Source organism: Spinacia oleracea, chromosome 4 (assembly GCF_020520425.1).
Source record: "Spinacia oleracea cultivar Varoflay chromosome 4, BTI_SOV_V1, whole genome shotgun sequence".
Taxonomy (NCBI): Eukaryota; Viridiplantae; Streptophyta; class Magnoliopsida; order Caryophyllales; family Amaranthaceae; genus Spinacia; species Spinacia oleracea.
In genome coordinates this window covers 90,582,548-90,605,757 of record NC_079490.1, presented here as the reverse complement: position 1 = coordinate 90,605,757, position 23,210 = coordinate 90,582,548, and the positions used below count along the sequence as shown (strand labels likewise).

The 23,210-nt window shown below is 37.1% G+C and overlaps 2 protein-coding genes across 2 annotated transcripts; one reads left to right on the top strand and one right to left on the bottom strand.

Moving 5' to 3' along the window:
- Window positions 1–9,755: 9,755 nt before the first annotated feature.
- Window positions 9,756–10,572, bottom strand: LOC110776736 (uncharacterized). Its single transcript, XM_021981290.1, has 2 exons — window positions 10,232–10,572; window positions 9,756–10,080 (listed from the first exon to the last, which is right to left on the bottom strand). The coding sequence occupies exons 1-2, from the start codon at window positions 10,570–10,572 to the stop codon at window positions 9,756–9,758; spliced, it is 666 nt and encodes a 221-aa protein (XP_021836982.1).
- A 2,235-nt stretch (window positions 10,573–12,807) lies between these two features.
- On the top strand, window positions 12,808–21,989 carry LOC110776734 (threonine synthase, chloroplastic). The gene is made up of 2 exons (XM_021981288.2): window positions 12,808–14,484; window positions 21,584–21,989. Exon 1 carries the CDS (start codon window positions 12,916–12,918, stop codon window positions 14,482–14,484), a length of 1,569 nt encoding a protein of 522 aa, XP_021836980.1. The 5' UTR covers window positions 12,808–12,915; the 3' UTR covers window positions 21,584–21,989.
- Window positions 21,990–23,210: the final 1,221 nt, after the last annotated feature.

The window sequence follows — 23,210 nt, the reverse complement described above, 5'->3', positions numbered from 1 at the left end:
TTCTCGGATTTTAATTTTGAATATTATAATTATTATAATTTTTTTATTTATACTAATTATTTTACTAAAATTAAACCTTGAATTAATTTAAATTCATTTAATTCAACTGAAAATAAATTAAAGAGAATGGATTCAATTATAAATTTATATGAGCTTTAAATTTTAATTAAATTTGTATATTTCCAGTTAGACTAGAAATACATTTTTATGTTTAAAATTAGTAAAGCATATGAATTTATTGGTTTAAGTGGGAGCAATTTTAGTCATAAACTCTTGATTAGGTCTACAAATCCTTTAAGGTTAAACAACTTGATTAGAATTAATAAGGACTGAATAATTGGTAGATTATTGGTGCCCTTAATTAATTGCTGCAAATATTTATGTGATGCATACAATGTGTTTTCACTAACCAATTATGTGGGCCATTCATGATAATGAATGGGTGAATGGTATATATTGTATATGTACTGTTTTGCAGGTTATGAAGTGACTAGTATGACCCAAATAGGATAGAAAATATGGTCTGCGTACCATTAATTTGAATGTAATTGGTCTAAAGCACCAAATTTGTTTTTCAATTCAAATATGGTCTGCGTACCATCAAATAGTTGTAATTAGTTTAATTATAGATTATCCTATTTGAAGAAAATGGCGCCTCCCACGGTGAAATTCAAGACGAAGTTTCCAATCCATTTTCAAGACGGACTTTGAAGTTGAAGCTTCAAGATGCGGGCCATACTAGATCACAATTATCTTATGCATTCTTTAAGTTATTTATTGCTTTTAAATATGTCTTTAATATGCATGAGATTGTGGCTTGATTATGTTGCATGATTAAGGATTTTAGTTCACTTAAAATCTAACCAACATAGTAAGAGCCTTAAGTTCCAAACTTAAAAATTGAGTTAAAAGGTGTCATGCCAAAATAACACTTACTTGGATATCCTTTACATCGATCTTAGTAATAGTTTTCCGCCATAGCGAGGTGTTACTTATCGATACTAAAGGGGTAAGGTACACAAATAATTATGAGTACATGTTAGTTTTGGTGAAACTCAACGCTATAAGTAAGGAGTCCTTTTATGGCGTGGCAAAATCGATAGGTTTACCTAATAAGTTCTTAGACGTACCTATCAACCAAGAGTAGTTTCTAGACTATTAGCAAAAGGCTTTTGCTTACCTAAAAGATTTTAGAATTGAGTCTAAATACATAATGTGCTTAATTCTTCAATGGGTTTTAGGGTCTTGCAATCATTTTATTCACACCTGCCGGAACAATAAATTCGAATAAAATGCCAATAACTTGTTTAAAATTGCATGATTGCTTTAATTTCAAGTTATTATTCATGATAAATGTTTAGACTTTGCATGCTTCAATGTATGTTTTAATTATTATTTATAATTAAATATCTTGCACTACAGTAAATCCTTTTTGAAAGGTAACAGTAAATTTCCTCGATTGGTAGTGAATCCAAGAACGATTCACGGAAAAGAGAGAAAGTGAGCATTTTAAAAATGTACGTTTCTTTTAGCGACTTTTATGGTTGTTTTCGAGTATCAAAGTCGAATGGCGAACCGATTGGTGCTTGTGAATTCAAAATACAATGTAGTTTTGAGATCATAAAGCATTGAGTTTAAACGCTCAGCTTTACCAATGGTTAACAACCTAATATCTTTGTCCATTTAATTCTCGAATGAGTCTAGTCCCTAGACATTCGAATAGATCGATGCTTAGAGAACTTTAGAAGCTTTTGGTAAGATCATCTAGTTGAAACTTAATATTCAACATAAAATGGTAAGAACCTTGTTGGAATGACATTGGAAATGTCTAACAAAGTATAAAAGTCAACACTAGAGAATTCAATTCTTAAGACTATAAGAAAGGGTACGAGAAATAGGAAAACAAGGAACAAATGAAAGGAATTTACGATTCCGTTTCTACCTATAAGTTTATGTTTAAAGAGAAGTGACCTAGCAATCAAACTTCCTTGGTATCCTATACCGCTTGAGGTTTTTACTTCGGTAATAACTCAAACAATGGAAGCTAGGCTACACTATTGACCTACAAGTGGGAAATAAAGCATGGCAATGCTACATTAGTTGTAGGGTCATCTAGTTTGTTTTAAGTCCTTTCAAGGCTGGAACTTAATGGCTATTTTGTTCCATAATCAGCATACCTAAATTTCTGTTTCAAACACAGAAAGACTCACATTCAGAAGAACAAAAACAATGTTTGTTTGTTTATTTGAATGAAATGGTCATTTACGGATTGAGTCAATATGCTTGATTAAAACAAACAACTCTTTAACAATAAAAACTTTACTAGGTTCAAATCAAACCCTTGATTTGAGTTCCACTAATCTTTGGCATTGTTGCTTAGACCATATCAACAAGTTAACATTCATAAGCTCTATTTTGATGGACTTTTGGAAGTTGATTGATTTCTAGATAAATTCAAGACAAGCTAGTCTTACTTGTTGAAAGTAACAAAAGATATGAACTATTGTTAGAACGCCTAGACAATAGAGTTCAAAGCTAAAGAAAGATTTTATGACTTTATTATTTCACACGTTTTGAGTGCATATTGGTTTATTTACTCAATGTGATATAAGTTTGAATCTATTTGGCTAGTTCAAAGATTCAGAAGTATAAAATCTACGTGGCAAGGAATCATAAAGATCTAGGTCAGATCATGTTGATGATTACTTAAGTCAAGAATGATCATCAATGATTGTGTGTTATAAAGTCACGATCTAGCTCCATAAGATATGGCATATCTACGTTGGAATAATCGAAGTCAATTAGTACTTGATTCGATCAATGATGAATCATAAAGACTTTTCCTATAATTTCTAAAACAAAATGCTCAACTACCACCAAACTAAACCAAATTCGTCAAAGCTATTGAAAAGTAATTTCAGAATATCTTTTCATAAATATATATCTAAAGAGTTGCTAAACTCAGTGGGAGCTTAGTGTTTGTTATTAAACAAACTAAGGCCCATGTATAGATATATGTTTCATTGTGATTTATTCAAATGAGACACAAGGGTATTGTTTCTACCACGAATTTTTGAGAACATAATGTTTGTTTGCTCGAAATAATGTCCTTTTGGAGATTCATTTCCAAAATAACAAGTGGGAGAAAATAGACCTCAAAAGTATTCGAGGCGAACAACAAACATAAAACGGACATTCCGGAGGCTTTTCGAAGTTCTTCCAAAAATCCGAACACGTATTCTTTAAGGACTTTAGAAGTGGCTTTAAAGAATAGACATCTCTTGGAAGACTTTACAAGTGCTTCAAGGAGAACAGAATATTCAAAGGACTTTCAAGTGGCTATTGATATTCTATTGTTTGATGTTCTATACCCAAGTAGGCATAGAGTTCAAGTCACTGAAACTATGAGATTCTTCTATTAGATAGTGAAGAAACATGGAGTTCAGGTCACTGAAGCTATGCGATTCTTCTATTAGATAGTGAAGAAACCTACAACTTGCGGTCAAACTATTATCATGTAGATTAATGAGTTTGTGACCTGTAAGAAAGCTATGACGAAACCCAGATTCCCTAAAATGGTTAGACGCCATATATAGACTCAAATGTTTTAAATGGTTAGAGGCCATAAAACATACTCAATGTTTTGATGACAAAATTGAAACTTTGTTGATTTGCAAGAATAGTTTCACACCTATTGGTTGCAAGTTTGTTTAAGGATAAAAACCATCAAACATGAAATTTTGTTCACACACAAAGCTAGATTAGTTGCTAAAGGTTACAAGCAAATTCACGGTGTGGATTGTGTTGAAACCTCATGCAAAATCGTAATGCTTAAGTCTATAATTCAAGCAATGATTGCATATTGATACATATGGCAATTGGATGACCAAATTTATTCCTCAATCAAATGTTGGAAGAAAACTATGTACATGGAATGTCATAGGATTTGTGGATCCAAATAATGCTTGAAATGAATGCTAGCTTATGAAATCTAAGTACAGATTTAAGCAAGCAATTGGGAATTGGAATAGTATTTTAGTGAAGCTAATAAGTATTTTAGTTTCATAAAATGTACATGATTCTTATAGATATATAAGAAGTTTAGTGGGAGTACATAAAATTTAATTGGTCCTATGTGTGTCATACACATATCTCTCTATTATGAAATAACATTCCTAATGACTTAGATTTGAAAATTATTCATCAATGACGGACCAAGGCGAAACTTAGTGCATATTGGGTATTAAGATCCATTCACAAAGATCTTATAATATTGTTCTGGATTAAGTAATGGCATTTACTAAATCAAACACGAAAGACTCCATTGGAGATATTCGACCCATGTGAATAAATCTAAGTAAAGAATGTTTTGAACTATGTATAAGCATTTACTAAGTTAAACATCAAAGGATCTAGATAAGATTCTTCATCCTATATTATATGTCAAAGAATTTAGCTGGATTTAGTATCTACTGAAACTAGAATGAGCTAAAGTTACATGAATAGAATTCAATTGGGAATTATTCTGCAAAAGAATTTATCATGTATGATATAATATGAGGATCGCCAAAAACGTATCGTATGGCTTTAGGCATGACGAACATATACCAATCTCTATTGATCTAAGTAAAGATCAACTAGATTAAGATCAAGAAAAACTTATGGTACTTGAAAAGGTACATAGGAATAGTTCTTGATTCAAGGAAATAAAGATATGCTAAATATTGATGCTACACGCATAAACATTGGCAAAGGATCAAGCAAGATCCCTTTGAAGTTAACCATTGGCAAGGACGAGCTAAAGAGCATCGTGTTTTGAAATGGCAACATGGATTGGAGACCATGAGTTGTTGCGTGGGAAATTAAAATAATAATTTTTATGTTCTAAGAATACAGATGGAAAATCTTCCACATATCTATGGACTGCTTGGATAAGTAAATCCAAATAAAGCATCACTAGCAACCTATACAGTTGAAGTAAAAGTACTTATTGCCTAAGAAGCAATAAAACAGGGTTGTTTATGCTAAAGAGTTCTTCACTGAACTTGGGTAGATCACATGTCTGTTGACTTAATGGTTCTTCATTGCAAAATGCGTAGAACCACTAATGGAGCAAGAAAGACTAGATCACAAAATAAACATACTCAAAAGATCTTATCATCTATCTCGAAGAACATTCGATGAAAAGGATATTAAGATTGGCAAAGCATGATAACTAAACCTATGCAACAAGTGAGAAGCAACACTCACATTGTAGCACTGGAAATCAAGCATAGCTTTGAATTCCATGAACTGTTTTAAAGATGGATTTGAGGCCCATGGTAGTAAAACGTTGGGGTTGAACATTGATCATATATGAAATGAATTTTCATATTCCATTTAATCTTGGTTTAGTATTAAATGATGAGTCCCTTCAATTTGACGATATATTCAAGATAGAATGTCAGGACCAGTCCTGTGACTAAGAAATGTCTATCAAGTGAACTTGAATGTCAAAAGTTGAAAATGGTCCCTGGTCGGAGTTTTCTATAAAGATGGACGCATAGAAAACATTAGACGACTAGAATGCAAGATGACTAGTAGTTCTGTTTCTTGAACTATGTGGACATGGCAATGTCGTAATCATTTGCATAGATACTTACTTTGGGAAGACTAGTATCGGACAGACCTATGAAACTTTACTGTAAGAGATGAAAATCTGTCATAAGTAAATTTCATTAAAATTATTAGACACTAAATCCTCAATACCTGAGTGATTTGAGATTACTTGTTTGAGAACTGGTTACTTTGACGTTGACCAACCGTCACACCGTAAAAGGAGGCTATAAAGGCAACGCTCAGGTAATCACCTATCAAACGAAGTCTAATCTCAAGATCGCAAGATTGAGATTGTCCTCCCATAAATCGGGATGAGATGCTTAAAAGTTGTACAAGGCCACTCGGAGAGCTAGAAACTGTAAAATGCATGGCCGTGCTCGGATGAATCATAGGCTATGATTATCTGTTTATTTGATCAGTTGAACTCTGAAACCGAGAAACACCTCTGGACATAATAAGGATGACAACTCTTACCTTATGTTTAAGAGCAAGCATCGAGCGTCAAAGGAATTAGGAAATGCACACTTGTCCCTAAGGACAAGTGGGAGACTGAAGGAAATAATGCCCTTGGTCCAAGTATGCATATAATGTTAAGTCTAATAAATGCGGTTCAGTATTAATTAATAAGTTAATAATTCAGTGAGATCAAGTGAGCTGAATGCCTAGCTAGAGGCCGCTTCAGTTCAAGTGGAATTAATGATATTAATCCACAGCTTACTCTTGACTGAACCCGTGGGGTCACACAAATAGTACGTAAACGGATCAAGTATTTAATGGAATTAAATACTCCATCTATGGATATTCGAAATCGACGGATCCTGGTTTCAGTGGGAGCTGAGATCGTCAAAGGCAAGAAATGAATACTCTGGATACGATGATATTGTCGGAAACGGAAATATGGATCGTATCGGAAATATAAATATTATCCGAGTCGTAGATGTTGCCGGAAACGGAAACATGGTACGTATCGGAAAATATTATTGGAAATGGAAATATTGCCGGAATCGGAAATATTACCGAAAACGGAAATATTGTCAGAATCGGAAATATTATCGAAATCGGAAAATAATTCCGGAAACGGAAATATTGAATATTTGTTCGAAACGGAAATTTATTCCGGAATCGGAAATATTAAATATTGTTCGTATCGGAAATAAATTCCGGAATCGGGAATTTAATCGGAAGCGTATCGTACGAATTAGCATCCGACGAGGCCTGCCAGACGAAGGCCCAGCACGAAGCCGGGCCATCGCCCAGCAAGCCACACGCACCACACGCAACAGCCGAGCCACTCCATGCCCAGCGCAAAGGCCAGGCCCAGCAGCGGTCTCGGCACGCGGGGCTGCGGCATGGGCTTCGTCGAGAAAGGGCTGGTGTTGTGCGTGGGCCGCAAGGCCTGCGTACGGTGCTAGTGTATCACTCGAAGTGTGTTACTCGAATCCTAAGGCTACCGGGATTCGTCATATGATTAAATCCTAATCCTAATAAAGATAGAATTTGTTTAATAGAGTTTTAATAAGATTCTAATTAAATAAATTAGTATCCTAATAGGATTCCAAGTCCTTTTCCATAACTCTATAAATAGGTGCCTAGGGTCACATATTTACATCGAGGATTTCAAGTATTCAAACAATAAAAAGCTAAGATTTTTAAGTAGAAAAATCAGCCATATTCTTGCCCTATTTAGCCGAAATTTATAGTACCTTAAGGGCGATTCTAGTTGGTCAATCTTAAGGCGGATCTAGACGTGCTGTGGACTATCTACGGAGGGACGACACTTGGAGTCCTAAAGACTTGTTCTTGTTCGGTTCGGGCGCAGCTAGGGAGGGCACGCTACAAAGTGTATGCATCTGAATTATGGTAAATGATTATGTGTAAATAATATGTTTCCTGGCTTTATGGTTTTTCCGCATGATTTATGTTTATTCATATGTATCATAACCTAACAGTATTTGGGCAGGATTGCAATCTTCTAATCCTGCTTCTTTTAGGATACGACGAGCATATGCCTCTTGTTTTATCACAATGCCTTCTATGCCTTGTTTAACTTCTATACCAAGGTAGTAAGTAAGCTTTCCAAGATCAGACATCTCAAAGTTGGAAGACATACCAGCTTTAAACTCTTCGATGATCTTTGTTGTATTTCCAGTAACAAAGAGATCATCGACATAAACCGCGATGAGGAGAAGATTTCCTCCTTCTCCCTTTCGATAAACTGAACTTTCCTTAGAACACTTCTTGAATTTTAGACCTTTTAAAATCTGATCAAGCTTTGTGTTCCAAGCCCGTGGAGCTTGTCTCAAACCGTATAATGCTTTAGTGAGTTTGAAAACCTTATGTTCTTCTCCCTTCTTTTCAAATCCTTCAGGTTGAGACACATAAACTTCTTCATTAAGTTCTCCATGCAAAAAGGCGGTTTTTACATCAAGGTGATGGATTTCCAATCCTTCAGAATCGGCTAAGCCAATTAACAGTCTGATAGTCTCAATGCGAGCTACAGGTGCGAAGACTTCATCAAAGTCAATCCCTGATTGTTGCACATATCCTTTTGCAATGAGTCTTGCTTTGTGCTTATTAATTGAGTCGTCTGCATTCCTTTTAATCTTAAACACCCACTTGAGACCTATCACTTTAACTCCAACTGGTTTGTTTACTAGCGTCCATGTTTTGTTTTTGTTTATCGAATCGATCTCCTCATAACACGCTTTTGTCCATTCCACCTTGTCCTTTGCCTCTTGATAATTATATGGCTCGTCATTGAGAGACAGTAGAAGGATCTCACATTTGATATCTGCCATTAAAACATAGTCATCGAGATAGCCGGGTGGATTTGACTGTCGTGTGTGAGCGTCGGAGTTGAATTTGCTCTGGAGCTTGTGCTGTTAGTTCATTGGTATCAATTCCAGTTTCCTCTTCAGTCTCACTTTCTTGGTGTTGCTCAGTTTCGATTTCAGTATCACTTTCAACTTGAGTGTTGCTGACAATGAATGGACCTTGTCCATCATCTGTAACTTCTCCCCAAGTTAATCGATACATACCAGGTTCTCCTTTCTCTTCTTGTTCAGCTCCCTTCCAATTCCAGCAAGCCTTCTCATTGAAAATCACATCTCGACTCACTATGGTTTTCCTTGTGGTTGGATTGTAAAGTCTATAAGCCTTTGAACCTAGTTCAATCCTAGATGAACCAGAGTCTGAGATCTATTGTCAAGCTTCTTAAGATGAGTTGAGTCGATTTTTGCATAGGCTAGACAACCGAAAACTCTCAGATGTTCAACATTGGGCTTTCTCTCCTTAAGGCACTCGTATGGGGTTTGATTTTTCAGGGCTCTAGTGGGCACACGGTTAATCAAATATGTGGAGTGACGGACAACTTCTCCCCATAAATAGTTTGGTATGTTCATCGCCTTGAGCATACTTCGTGTCATCTCCATTAACGTTCTGTTTCTCCTTTCAACGACTCCGTTTTGTTGAGGAGTGTAGGGAGCTGTTAGGTGTCTCTTGATTCCGTGTTTTCTGCAAAAATCTTGGAATTCAACCAAAGTGAATTCACCTCCTCTGTCCGTACGAAGTGTCATAATCTTCTTGTCAACATCCTTCTCAACAAGAGTTTTGAATGCTTTGAATTTTTCGAAAGCATCTCCTTTTTCTTTCATCAAGATCGACCACATATATCTCGTATAATCATCTATTATAACGAAAATATACTTGTTTTGTGAGAGAGTAGCTGGTGAGATTGGCCCACATAAGTCAGCATGTAGTAGGTCCAACGGTTTTGATGCTCTGAATGCTGTTGCTTTCGGAAAGCTTTGGCGAGTTTGTTTTCCGACTAAACAGGATTCACAGACTTGTTTCTCTCCTCCAACCTCTGGTAAGCCATGAACCATCTTGTGCATAGCCATCGATTTAATGGTTCTGAAGCTGACATGACCGAGTCTTGCATGCCACTTCTATGAGTCTTCCTCGAGTTTTGAAAGCAAGCAAATAGGTTTCCCGATTTTAAGAGAAATCTTGTAAAGTCTATTTGGAGTCCTGAATACTTTTGCTAGTAGCCTTCCATTAGGATCTCTTAGTGTTAGATAATCATCCTTCATTCTAACATCGCATCCTTGCTCGGTGGCTTGTCCCAGACTTAAAATATTGCTTCTTAAATCGGGAATCTAATAGACATCTGTCAAGAGCTTTTGTTCACCCGTCTTTGCCTCGAACAAAATTGACCCTTTGCTGTTGATGCCCACATGCGATCCATCTCCGAATTTGACTTTTCCTTTGATGTTCATATTAAGTCCTGAGAAGTACGAATTTTCACCAGTCATGTGATTGCTTGCGCCATTATCTAAATACCAGACACCTTCTTCCTTCTTTGTTGTCTCGTATTTTTTTGGCATTACTTTTCCTTCATTCAGAAAAACGACTTCGTGCATGTAGAGAGCTGCATCCGCTGTCCCTGTCTCGCTTTTATTGAGTTCGTCGTTGTTTTTCTTCCTGGTGGGACAAACAGAGGCGAAGTGTCCTTGTTTATCACACCTGAAACACGTTATCTCTGTTTTGTCCTTCTTCTCTCTGTTTCGACCTTGAAAATTGTCTCTCCCATGGCCTCTTCCTCGAAAACTTCGTCCTCGACCTCGATTTTTACTGTCCTCTTCCTTTGTTTTCATCAGAATTTGAAAACAAGACAGTTTCTTGTTCGTCGGTCTTTGATTGAGATTTTGAGCCAAGTATTCTTTCTTCATATGTTTTGAGTCTCCCTACTATGTCTTCAAAGGCTGTCGTATTCAAATCAAGCACTTGTTCAAGGGAGGCAACGATATGAATATACTTGTCGGGGGGCAGACTCTGAAGAAACTTTTTTACAAGTTTTGGCTCATCCATTGTTTTACCTAGGGATGAAGATTTTGAAGCAATCTCTGAAATCTTTCCTGCGAAGCCATCGATTGTCTCTGTCTCCTTCATCTGTAGTTTGTCAAATTTCGTCATTAACGTCTATAAACGAGCTTCTTTCACCCGGTCTGCTCATACGTGTCTTGCTTTGATTCCTTCCTAAAGCTTGTTTGGAGAATCTAATTCTCCGATTTGAAGAATGAGATTCTCTGGTATGGATTGAAACAATAGAGCTGTTGCGATGCTGTTCTTCTTATCGTTTTTCGAACCAGGCTCGATTGTCTCCCATACTTCATGTGCGCGGAGGACCACTTTCATCCGTATTACCCATACGGTATAGTTTCTTTTGTTTAACATCGGACATCGTACTGCAGAGGAACCGGATTCCTTTGAATCCATGGCTGGACAGGCTTTTGATCTTCAAGAACCTTTACCTAGGCTCTGATACCAAATAAAGTGACAAAATTCAAACACAGGTTTAATAAAGAACTTGCTCTCTTTATTAATTGTTTGGAAAATAACTCAAAACTATACAACTTTTATTCTAATTAATGATCTACCACAACTCGGCAATCATATATATAGGTTTAGAGATCCTTTTCTAATCCTATTACAATTCTAACTATCCTTAGGAAATAGATAACTCCTATTTCTATTGGGATTACAATGAGCCTATTTCTAATCTAGGTTGATCTAGAAAGTCTTTGGCTACAAGCTATTGAAGCTTATCCAACAGAGGTCACCTTAATTACCATGTCTCATGAAATGGTTCTTAGCAAGAATAGTATCCAAAACGCATGATGAGCGTAAGAGGAAGAGTGAGATACCATATGCATTATTGGTTGGTTGAATAATGTATGTTATGATATGTACACGCTCAGATGTTTTGTATGCACTCTATGCTACGAGTAGATACCAGTCAGACCCTAGAGAGGCACATTGGACTGCTGCCAAGAACATCCTTAAGTACCTGAAACTATGGTGGAGATGATGAATTGATTGTAAATAGCTATACAGGCGCAAGCTTCCAAACCGAAAAAGATGACTTTAGATCACAATTTGGGTATGTTTTTTGCCTAAACGGAGGAGTAGTAAGATGGAAAAGTGCTAAGTGGAGTACATTGCAGCGCATAAGGCAACAAAGGAAGTTGTTTGTCTTCGGAAGTTCATCAAAGAAATTGGTGTAGTCTCCTCCATTAAAGGAGTAATAGCTCCCTATTGTGAAAGTCAAACACGTACTTCGTAGATTTCACCTTCTACGACAATTCGTTAAAACACAAGAAGTCGAGATAAGAAAAATTGGAACTGACGACAACGTAGCAGATCCATTTACTAAACCTATAGCGCAAGCGAAGCACAACTCACACACCGCAGTCTGCAGATGTGAGAATCAAGCGTGCCGTAGAATGGATTTGATGTCCAGTAAATGTTTTTGAGTTTTTAGATTTTAAATACTTTGTAAACATTTATTTTTAATCATTCATAGAAATGAAATAAATTATTTATTATCCCATTTAATCGTGGTTTATTAAATGATGCGTCATTTCAATTTGACTTCGTCAAAGGGAGCAAAAGTTAGGGCTTCGAAGGTGAAGTGAATGTCGGAGGCTGTGGAGTTCTATCACTTGTAATGAGAAGAGATTCCAGCGAGATTATGTTGCCCGTACGACAAAGGTAACAACGTCGAGTGCTTGTGTTTGATTGAGGAGATATTAAAGGAGATGATTGTGAAGGTGTAGACTGGAGAGAGAGTTAAAGATGTAGGAGAAACACAGATGAAAAATGAGAGATTTAAGGAGAGTTAACGTCAAAGTCATGTCATATTATTTATTAGGAAATTTTGGTAATATTAATCCAACCTTTGGCCGGTTTTCTTTTATTAATCCCACCTACGACATATTTTTTTAATAATCCCACCTTTACTACCCAACGACTTTTATTAGCCTTAAGTGACCGGTAATCGATGAAAAAGTCATCGAGATGGTGATGAATTGATGATGATGACTTAATATATCGAGAGAGAGTACTGCCACGTAGGGACATATTACCGCCTACAATAGGTTTATGACGTGTTGGGCCCAATAAAAGTCGCTGGGTAGTAAAGGTGAGATTATTAAAAAATATGTCGTAGGTGGGCTTAATAAAAGAAAATCGGCCAAAGGTTGGATTAATATTACCAAATTTTCCTATTATTTTTTCAAACTCAATGGTATACGGTGAGCGAAAACACGAATATGTACGGTGAATTAAAACCTATAAATATTTGATAAAAATTCCATTTTCTTCAATTTATTTACGAAAATACCCCTGCTCTATTATGGAAAATGCTCCATCGACCATAGTTTATTCCAAAAATAGTTGCATAATATTAGCGCGATAAGGCATCCCCATTTTGCAAATCACCACAATCCCTCATTTTCTCTCTCCTCTTCTCTACCAATGGCGGCGTCCTCTTCTTCCCTCTTCAACCCTGCCACTTCCACCGCGACCTCTCTCTTCCAAAACCCCAAACCCAAACTTAACAACCACCGCCTCCACCGTCACCCCAAACCAACCCCCATTTTCACCCTCCCCCCAATCACCGCCACCTCCTCCACCTCCACCCACCGCGCTGCCCACGAAGATATCCGCGAAGAGGCCCGCCGCCATGCCAAATCCCATAACTTCTCCGCCAAATACGTCCCCTTCAACGCCTCACCTGAATCCACCGAGTCTTATTCCCTCGATGAGATCGTCTACCGCTCCCGCTCCGGCGGCCTGTTGGATGTTCAACACGACATGGATGCGCTCAAGCAATTTGACGGAAATTACTGGAAATCCCTCTTCGATTCCCGCGTTGGGAAGACCAATTGGCCGTATGGCTCAGGCGTTTGGTCTAAGAAAGAGTGGGTTCTCCCGGAGATTGATGGCGACGATATCGTGTCAGCTTTTGAAGGTAACTCCAATCTCTTCTGGGCTGAGCGTTTTGGGAAACAGTTTCTGGGTATGTCTGATTTGTGGGTGAAACATTGTGGGATTAGTCATACTGGTAGTTTTAAGGATCTGGGTATGACTGTTTTGGTTAGTCAGGTTAATAGGTTGAGGAAAATGAAACGCCCTGTTGTCGGTGTCGGTTGCGCTTCAACTGGTGACACTTCTGCTGCTTTGTCAGCTTACTGTGCTTCTGCGGGGATTCCGTCCATCGTGTTTTTGCCTGCTGATAAGATTTCCATGGCTCAGTTGGTTCAGCCGATTGCTAATGGGGCTTTTGTGTTGAGTATCGATACTGATTTCGATGGTTGTATGCAGTTGATTAGGGAAGTAACAGCCGAGTTGCCGATTTATTTGGCAAATTCTTTGAATAGTTTGAGGCTTGAGGGGCAGAAAACTGCTGCTATTGAGATTTTGCAGCAGTTTGATTGGGAAGTGCCTGATTGGGTGATTGTTCCTGGTGGGAATTTGGGGAACATTTACGCCTTTTATAAGGGTTTTAAAATGTGCTATGAATTGGGGCTTGTTGATAAGATGCCGAGGTTGGTGTGTGCTCAAGCTGCTAATGCTAATCCGTTGTATTTGCATTATAAGTCAGGGTGGAAGGACTTTAAGGCTATAAAAGCTAATACTACATTTGCTTCAGCTATTCAGATTGGTGATCCTGTATCAATTGACAGGGCGGTTTTCGCTTTGAAAAATTGTAATGGTATTGTTGAAGAGGCAACCGAGGAAGAACTAATGGACGCTATGGCTCAAGCTGATTCTACTGGGATGTTTATTTGCCCGCATACCGGTGTTGCTTTGACTGCATTGTTTAAATTGAGGAATAGTGGTGTCATAGGACCAAATGATAGGACGGTTGTTGTGAGTACTGCTCATGGGCTGAAATTCACACAATCAAAGGTTGATTATCATTCAAAGTCTATCCCTGATATGTCTTGCAAGTTTGCGAATCCACCTGTGCAAGTGAAGGCAGATTTTGGGGCCGTAATGGATGTTCTTAAAGGATATTTGAATAAGACTCCAAAAGTTTAGGTGAGTTGGTACACTTTGTTCTTCTTACATTTATGTACAAGTAGATTGATATTGAACCTTTTTCTTAACTGTTGCATCTTGTTATCCCAACCCCCAAGGCTTGGTTGTATGACTAGTTGTTATTAACGGGGTATCTGGCTTACAAAATTGTGTATTAACTGCATTGCTTAAATTTTGTAAATTCCTGTGTTAACCTAAAAGATAGGAAATAATGCACCTTTCTAAGAAATTAATACTTCGTGCCAAGTATAATGCTCTATCAAATCAATCAAACAGCCAAATGAACACTTTATTCTTTTAAGCATTTTCATCCTGGGAAACTTAGTTGCTGATTCTTGTGAAGCTGCTCCAATTGGAGCTCATTGGTTATTTCTGTGTTTGGTGTTTTCCTTTTCTCCTTGTGGAGTACTTTCATGTTTTATTTTGCTCTTTTTTTTGACGGGTAGGTTTTGTCTTCCTCTTTTTGTTGGGTCAGTTTGGAAGTTTTTTTATTAGGTTTTTAGGGGCAGTTCAGTGGAGAAAGGGAAAAGGCAATATTAAACGGATAGGTAACGAAAGAAATTCACAACCCCTAAGGCCCTAACATACTTGTGTTAGGGTAGGAAAAAAAAGAAATAAAATCCTACTCCAGACACGAGGCACCCATTCTCACACCTTCTTCAACCATCTCCTTAAGTCCTTGATCTGCACCACCACCTTAATAGAAGCAAACCGCCGTCGGAATAGTTTGTCTCTGGATCTCTCTCTTTCTCTTATTTTTTCTTTAACTTATTTTTGCTTCATCTTCCTTTTCTTTTCCCTTTTTCTTGGTGCTTTTGGTTGATTTTCGGTGGGCTAAGGTAGCAATTCGTATTTTTGGTTGTGCAGTGGGGTGATGTGGCGACTGGCGTTTTGGTATTTTATCATTAAAGGAAAAAAGAAGAAGAGTTGTTTGATTGTTGATGCGGTGAGGGAGGGCTGTGTTGGGGTGGGTTTGTGGTTGTTGGTGAATATTGGAGGGAGAAGAAGTGGTGGGGTTAGGTAGTGGTGGTGAGTTTAGACCAGTGTATAAAAAGGCGCAAAGTGCACTAAAATGATTTGAGTCTTAAAGCCTAAGTGCAAAGCGCAAGGCGCGCGCTTCGTCGAAGTGAAGCGCACCTTTTAAGAATTTAAGTTTTTTTTTTTTTACTATTATGCATATATATCTTACTAAATAACCACAAAAATATATAAACATCAAATTTGCTTCCAAATATATATTACTCTTTGTTTGAACAAAAATAAAGCATATAACATAGTTTTATCAAGAAGCTAGGGACGGCTATTGTTCTTTTTCCTTTTCTTTTGGACTCTTGTCCCACTTTCTATCATTAAAGATTAATAGGGTATGGTCTAGAACACAATACAACATATAAAAATAGCTTTCAACGTCAAGTAATAATAATTTTAAAAAGAATTTCAATGAAGTGCCAAATAGCACGCTTCGGCGTGCTTAATCACAAACGATTCACTCAGACCTAATTAAGCGCTTTGCCCTAGAGCTTCGCGCTTTTTTAAACACTTGTTTAGACCGGTGGGGTCAAAGTTTGTCAATGTTGTCATGGTGTGGAGGAGTTTGGGGTTATGTTGAAACCCTTGGGGGTGTTTCATTTTAGAGGGGAGTTTGGGAAATAAAGGGGAAAGGAATGATAAAATTGGCCCAACAAACCACACCAAAGGGAACGGAGTCTGTTGTTTCCCTTACCCTTTCTTGAATACCACAAAGAAAATGCCCCCTTAGTACTTCCATTCGAAATTATTCTGATGCTCCTTATTATTTGATTATTGGGTCCATTTGTTGAATTCCGCAATTAGGTTACTTGAAATAATTGTGGAAGGAGCCAAACGAATGGCTGGTTCTCGTCTTTGGGTTGTATAGCTATGCTAATCACCTTATCTTGTCACTTCTACTCTTTTTTAGTCTTCTTTTGTTGATAGAGGGCATGCGACCTGCCCTCTGTTTTGAACAAGGGTATTGGTTTGAAAGATTTGTTTGTTCCTGAATACCTTCTAGATACTGCCATTGTCATCTTTAATCTCTTAAGAGTTTTTTGCCAACTTCATCAATCTTGTTGCTGTGGACTCATGATTTTGTTAGTTGTTACAACTTACATTACAACATTACTATTAGCTTAGAAATTGTTTCTTAGCCTTTTAATTATTGGTCAGAAGCACATTGACAGCCTTGCTTTGGAGAGTTAATATGTTTGAATTGAGTCTCTTTGTCTGAAAATTGGATGTTTGAAGATCTTTAGCCTCTTTCTCTATTTACCAAATTCTTTGTGGTTGTTCAGTTGTGCACTAGATAGTGTTACGTTTTTATCTTGTGTTTATTTCGTCATCTTTCCTTGAAAGCTTATTAGCTTTCTTTTTCTTTCTTATGTCCTTTTTACAAGCGACCCTGTTACAATATTCGTATTAGTACTCCTTTAGATGTACTCATGATTTACCAGAAGTCATCTTTCTTTTACCCTCTGAAAAAAGAGGGGAAAGGGAAAAGAACGGAAGAAAAGTGAAATACTTGTTAGGATGGTTTTCTATTATGTAGTCAAAGAAGAAAGTGTAAGACAGGAGAAGCTAAGACTTCAGTTGAATATAACAATCAAGGACATTAGTTGACATGGAATTGTGTGTAGTTGACTTCTGGATGGTGTCATTTAGCATATCTGTAAATGTTAGGTGTATTACTTGTTGAAACTTGAAACATAATTGTAAATACTCAACATTTGTCAGGGGCAAAAATAGAATGAACAGACAAGAAGTTTGCAACCAAGAAGGGGTCCTAGCATGTCCATAAAGAATTGAATAAAATTATGTCAAAGAAATTTGAAAAGTTGATATAAACACAACTATTGGCATTCTTCTTGAAACAGTCCCGCCTATCAATTAACTAAGTTCAATCCATACTCTTTGGTGTATTTTGTAAGATATGTCATTTCACATGGTTGGCCTACTGAGGTAAAAATGATGTCATGTGCCATTCATGTGAGTTTTAATAATTTAATTTATCTCCTTCCTTTTTTATGTCTCTTTTGTTTTCTGTTTTTTTCCCATGGAATTTGCAAGGCAGCACTACCAAGTACTTGCTTCAATTCTCTCTTCCTCCTAATTCCACTTCCTCATTGCATTATCCTTTATCTTCATCTCATTTAAAAGCTCTTATGTTCTTGTCAAAACTTAAAATGGCGGAAGCCACTCACCCCACCCACTCCTTCGACGATGAAGCTACTTGCTTCAATTCTCTCTTCCTCCTAATTCCACTTCCTCATTGCATTATCCTTTATCTTCATCTCATTTAAAAGCTCTTACGTTCTTGTCAAAACTTAAAAATGGCGGAAGCCACTCACCCCACCCACTCCTTCGACGATGAAGCTACTGCCAATTGTTTATAATCTATATACCTCCTCTTTTATTAAAATATAACCCAAAATCATCATAATCTCGCCCTTTACACCCTTCAGAAACCCCTGATGTGGTCAGCCCATCAATTTGAATTACCCATAAATACCACGGCGGTGGGAGCTTTTTCATCACTTTTTGTCACCGTGAGATAAATCTTGCTTAAATTATTTCAAGTTTCTTCTGCTTTTGTCATGTTGTTGATAGCCCGTCTGTGTTTGGTGATAAAATTTATAATAACATAAACAAGGTCTGACATAAAGTTCACATTATAGAAACGAATTTGCGCTAGTTTTTGCTAATAATAGTTATATTGTAAATAATGATATTGAGTCTGGGGGACGCCACAACTAATCAGGAGGCTTGACTGTGGAAGAGGTTGAATAAGGTGGATTGAGCAGAACAACCGGAATTGGAATAACAAGAGGGTACGAGAGGAAAGGAAAAAAAGAAAAGAAAAAAAAATCGTTATAAGTCATGAGTGTTATACCTGTTATAGCAAGTTCACCATTGCCAAAGAGTCGTTGCAATAAAATACATTAAAAGGTTGGTACCAAGCTCAGTAAATTGATAGAGGACTGTTTGATGAAGAATGTTCATTGTTGTGATTGTTTGCATCATCCTTATAGAGTTAGGATGACGATTATGCCAATAGCTAAGGTATAACACCTTGTGCTTTCTACTTGGCGGCTGTGCCTTGTTAGTTTTGGTGCTATTACTTGGCAGTTAAGGTCCATAAAGCCTTGCATTAGGAACAACGTTACCAGGTTCGTTGGTGTCCCCACAAATCTCAAATCGGTTCGCTTGTATCGAATCACGGTTCTCCGGCAACCCAATTCGTTTTGGTAGGCAGGTATTGTCTTACCAAATACAAAACCCTAGTTTTACCGATTGAAGGTCAAAGAAGGCAAGAGAAGAAAAAATATGTTGGGGCTTTTGTTTGATAAAGAAATACATAATAAATTGCGATCTATGTTACTCAGACTCGGGTACGAGTGTCGGACCAGGTACGTGCCCAAGTGTCCGACATGGCTAAATTGTAGAAATTTTCCTTGATTTTAGACCAAAATGAAGTGTTGGAGTGTCCATACCCATGTCCAAGTGTCGAGGATCCGACACGGGTACCTGAGGTAAAACAAAGAGTCCGAGTAACATAGATATTTGGGATCGTCAATTGTTGTTGTTGTTGTTGTTGTTGTTCTTTAGTCTTCTCTAAGTCTGAAGTTCAGCCATGGCTGCAAGTCGATTTCCATTCGTTTTTTCTTCATGTGTGTCGATGCCTCACTCTTGGTGGTGGACTTGTGGGCTTGGACTTTTGATTTTTATGTTTTTATGATGGATGTGAAAGGTTAAATGCACGGGGGTTGTTTTACTTCCCTTTGTTTTATTAACTGTTCTTTTTAGTATGAGTACTAAAACATCTTTATAATATCTTATATTTTGAACATTTTTTTAAACAACCCGAAAAGAAGTTCCAAACCCCTTTCACTAACCTAAAATCAGTCAACCTGCAAATCGTGAAGCTGTACTCGTACCCCGTACTGAAGCGAACCACGTATCAGGTAACTCTAGTACTTAGGAACTAGGGTTTTCTAAACATTCACTCTTTTATGAATTATGGAGTTTTACATTATCATTTGAGTAATTAAGGTAATCCTATTTGAATGAATTTCTGTGAGTTCGAGATGTGGTTTGTAGGTGTTCATGTTCTTTGAATATTTATTTTCCTACCGTTCTTGTTCTGCTACGGTGGTTGGTTTCCTCTTAAGAACGTGGTCTTTCACATTGCAATAGCTAGTTTGGAGTTTCTTCTTTTTTCTTTTCAAATTGCGATAGGTACTGTTAAGTACCTGCTTATGCTCTTAAATAAGTACCCTCTCTGCCTCACGCAATTCTCACAATAGGTTTTGGCACACTTATACGGGGTGGACTGTATGTGGGTATAGGATGTTGTAGCTCGTAGGTGTTCTATCAGGTGTGGACAGAATGTCAATGAAATTAGAATTTTTAAAAATTGAAACTGGTTTGGGAGAGAAGAAATTTTAGAGAAAATGAAGTGACGAATAATATGAGTGTTGTGAATTTGTTGCTTGTACTGAAATGTCCAAAGTGCCCTAAAAGTTTCATTCCAAGTAGTTACTCTTTTTTAAAGTCTAGAGAATATGTTTCATAATAGACAGTACGATTTAGACATTTAGTATCTGTACAGTAATTGGATAAATCAACTTGTTTCCCACTTTATTCCGACTCTTAATTGCTGTGAAGAGATAGGTTTGTGAATGGAACTTAGGATGTGAACCTTCTTTATGCAAGAACTGTGCTGTAGAGTGTGTAGTTAGTTGGATATAAAGTCATATTTATTTTGATCTATACATTTCTATTTATTGACATGTGGCTGGAAGATAAGTTGTACTTTTTAGGAGTGATGGTGGAGAACCGAGGGCTAAGTTTTGCTTATGAATTTGCTGCGTAAATAATTGGTGAGAATATTAGTCATGTGTTCTTGAGTTTTGAATTATTAGCATCTTCTCCCATGTTTAGAGTTATTAGTCTCTGTTGATATTCCAGCTTTATAAATAACCAGAGTTAATTAACATGTGGTATTGTAATTCTGTACTTACATTTGAGATCTGTAATTATAATACTTGAACCATATGTGTCTAGTATGGTATCAACTAAATATATTCTTATTAAATACTTCCTCCGTTCTTTTTAGATGACATAATTTGACTTTTGGCACTATTCATATAATCTACTTTGACTATCAATTGTGATTTATACTAAGAAAAAATAGTCACGTGGGGCCTTGTTATACTCGTCTCATTATATAAATTTATAGTATTAATTTTTTAATAAATTTTTACCTATTGATAATTAGAGATATTCAAGATTGAAATATTGCGTTGGCAAACGTGATAAAAGAATTATGTCAACTAAAAAACGGAGGAAGTATATGACTCTAGGAGCAGATGCTTACATATTATTTGACACTTACTGTATTGATCTTTTAATCCTCTACATCAATTATTCTATTCTGTTGTTTCCGAAATTGAAACAAATTCCTTAAGACCAATTTGCTCTCCTTACTCTTTTTTTTTTTCTTCTAATTTATCTCATTTCTCAAAAGCTTCATGTCTTGCTTCTTCTGGCTTAGTGGGAGAGAAGGTAATAATCTTGTGATAAGCTGGCATGTTGTTTGCAACGGTGGTTAGGTGGAGTTGAGAAGTGTCAGAACAGAGATAATGTTACGTTTATTGGTAGTTTTGTCACTTTTGGAATGTTTTTATTTTTGATGCTAAACTTACTTTGGAATGTACTTAAGTTCAGATTGTTTTGGATGTTATGGTCTGTGTATGGGATTTTTGCACATCTAATCTGACACGATAACCCAATGTATATAGAAAGAATTGTGTTTTGGTGTAGTTCCTCTGAATGACTGTCAATTGGGAAAGGGGATCAATGTTTTTGCTAGTGTTTTTGTTGTTTCTTTGTCCTGCGTATGATGTATGGTCTGTCTCTTGCTGATAATTCTTTGTTCTTTTGTGGTTTTTGAGCCTTCCAGAGAACTTTGGCATTTATCTAATGCTTTATAGAAAAGATTTTTTTGGCTACTTACTAATACTATCTTGCTTAGGATAAAAAACTACTATGTATCTAATATGGTGGTAACTTGAATCTTCAGGTCTGAGACATCCATGACGAGAAATGATGCTGTGGATTTGGCAGTGAAGATTAAGCAGATTTTGAAAGAGAAATATGCGATTGACTTTGTGGACCTACAGTCTTATTTTGTTGCGGAATAGGATGCTGATAAATGGGACATCTAGCTCCATAAGAGACTGTTAGAGAAGCTCCAATTAGGTGCTTCTCCCCCCTCTCCTAGAAACTACTTTGGGCTTTTTGTAAACTTACTGTACTAAAAAAACCCACCTGTTTGGCCTAACATGTGTTTCTCAAGTTCAGAATTACTTCCAAAAGCTTGGCCAAACAACTCTTAAGTTATAATCAATCGGTTTTGATGAACTCCAACTTTTGGGTACCGCGAATTATAGCTGATGTGTGTTAATGAATATCTACCATTCTACGTACTTGGTTTACATCGTATGTAGTTTTTGTTGTATGATCAGAGAAGAGAGAGAAGGAAAAGGGGGGGGGGGGGGGGGGAGTTTGCGGTGTGTTGAATCTTGCATAACCACCATGTGTATATAGACTGTATACAACTAACCCGATCGACTGTAATTCTGCTATAACTCGACTATAACCGAAATGACCTGAAAAATAAGTGTATCATTCAACCCGGCAAATGATTTTTCCAAGATCAGCAACTTTCCTGTGAGACGGCCTAAGGCGCGTCCAGGAAAGACCTGATCCATTTTCCCACGTGCACAACCCTTTCACGCGCCTATAAATACAGAATTTGTTGTCTCTCTCCTCATTGTTTCCTCCCTTACTGCCCCAATTCATTTCATTTCTCCTCTCTCTCTCCTCAATATTCAAATGCTTCCTGCATTCATCTCTCCTCGCCGGAGACAACCACCATCAGCTCCAAGGTCCACCAGATTCCGTGAAGCTCCTCCTCGCCGGAGACAACCACCATCAGCTCCAAGGTCCACCAGATTCTGTGAAGCTCCTCCTCGTCGTTCCTCTTCTCAAAACCCATAGAAAATCTGACGGTGGAGGTGCGACGGTAGAGGTCGATCTCGCCACCGACATCTCTCCCTCCTCAAGCTCGCCGTTGATTTGAATTTTAATTTTAGGTTTTTGATTTTATGATTTTGATTTAGGTTTTTGATTTAGGGTTTTTTAATTTAGGTTTCTGATTTAGGTATGAGCAAAAAAAAAAAAAAGAGGAAATGAATTATGAGGTGAACTTTAGTCGTACAATTAACATGCCAGCCAGCAGCCCAACTAGTCACTAAGATTACCAGCGCAGCTGTGTTTTCTCTACTGAATCTATTGTGCTAGGTTGACAATGTGCTTCTTAAGGCCATCTCCGGAGCCAACAGGCGACATTCCTTAAGCTTATATTTTGGATCTTGTTGTTGAAGGAAGACTAAAGTTGTAACACAAATTATTGGTGGGCCACTTTAGGATTTTAGGTGTTCTTTTCATCAACTTTGGTGGTAGAAACATTTATGCCAATACAAGCAGACAAATATACTTGGAGTCTTAAACATGTGACATCAAAAAATGAGCAACAATTGTCCAAGGCATATTAATTGTACGACCATGTTCACAATGTTAAAGCACTGATTGGTTTTGGTGTTAATTAATTGGTTTCATCGCTTAACTAATTGATTTCAATGTTT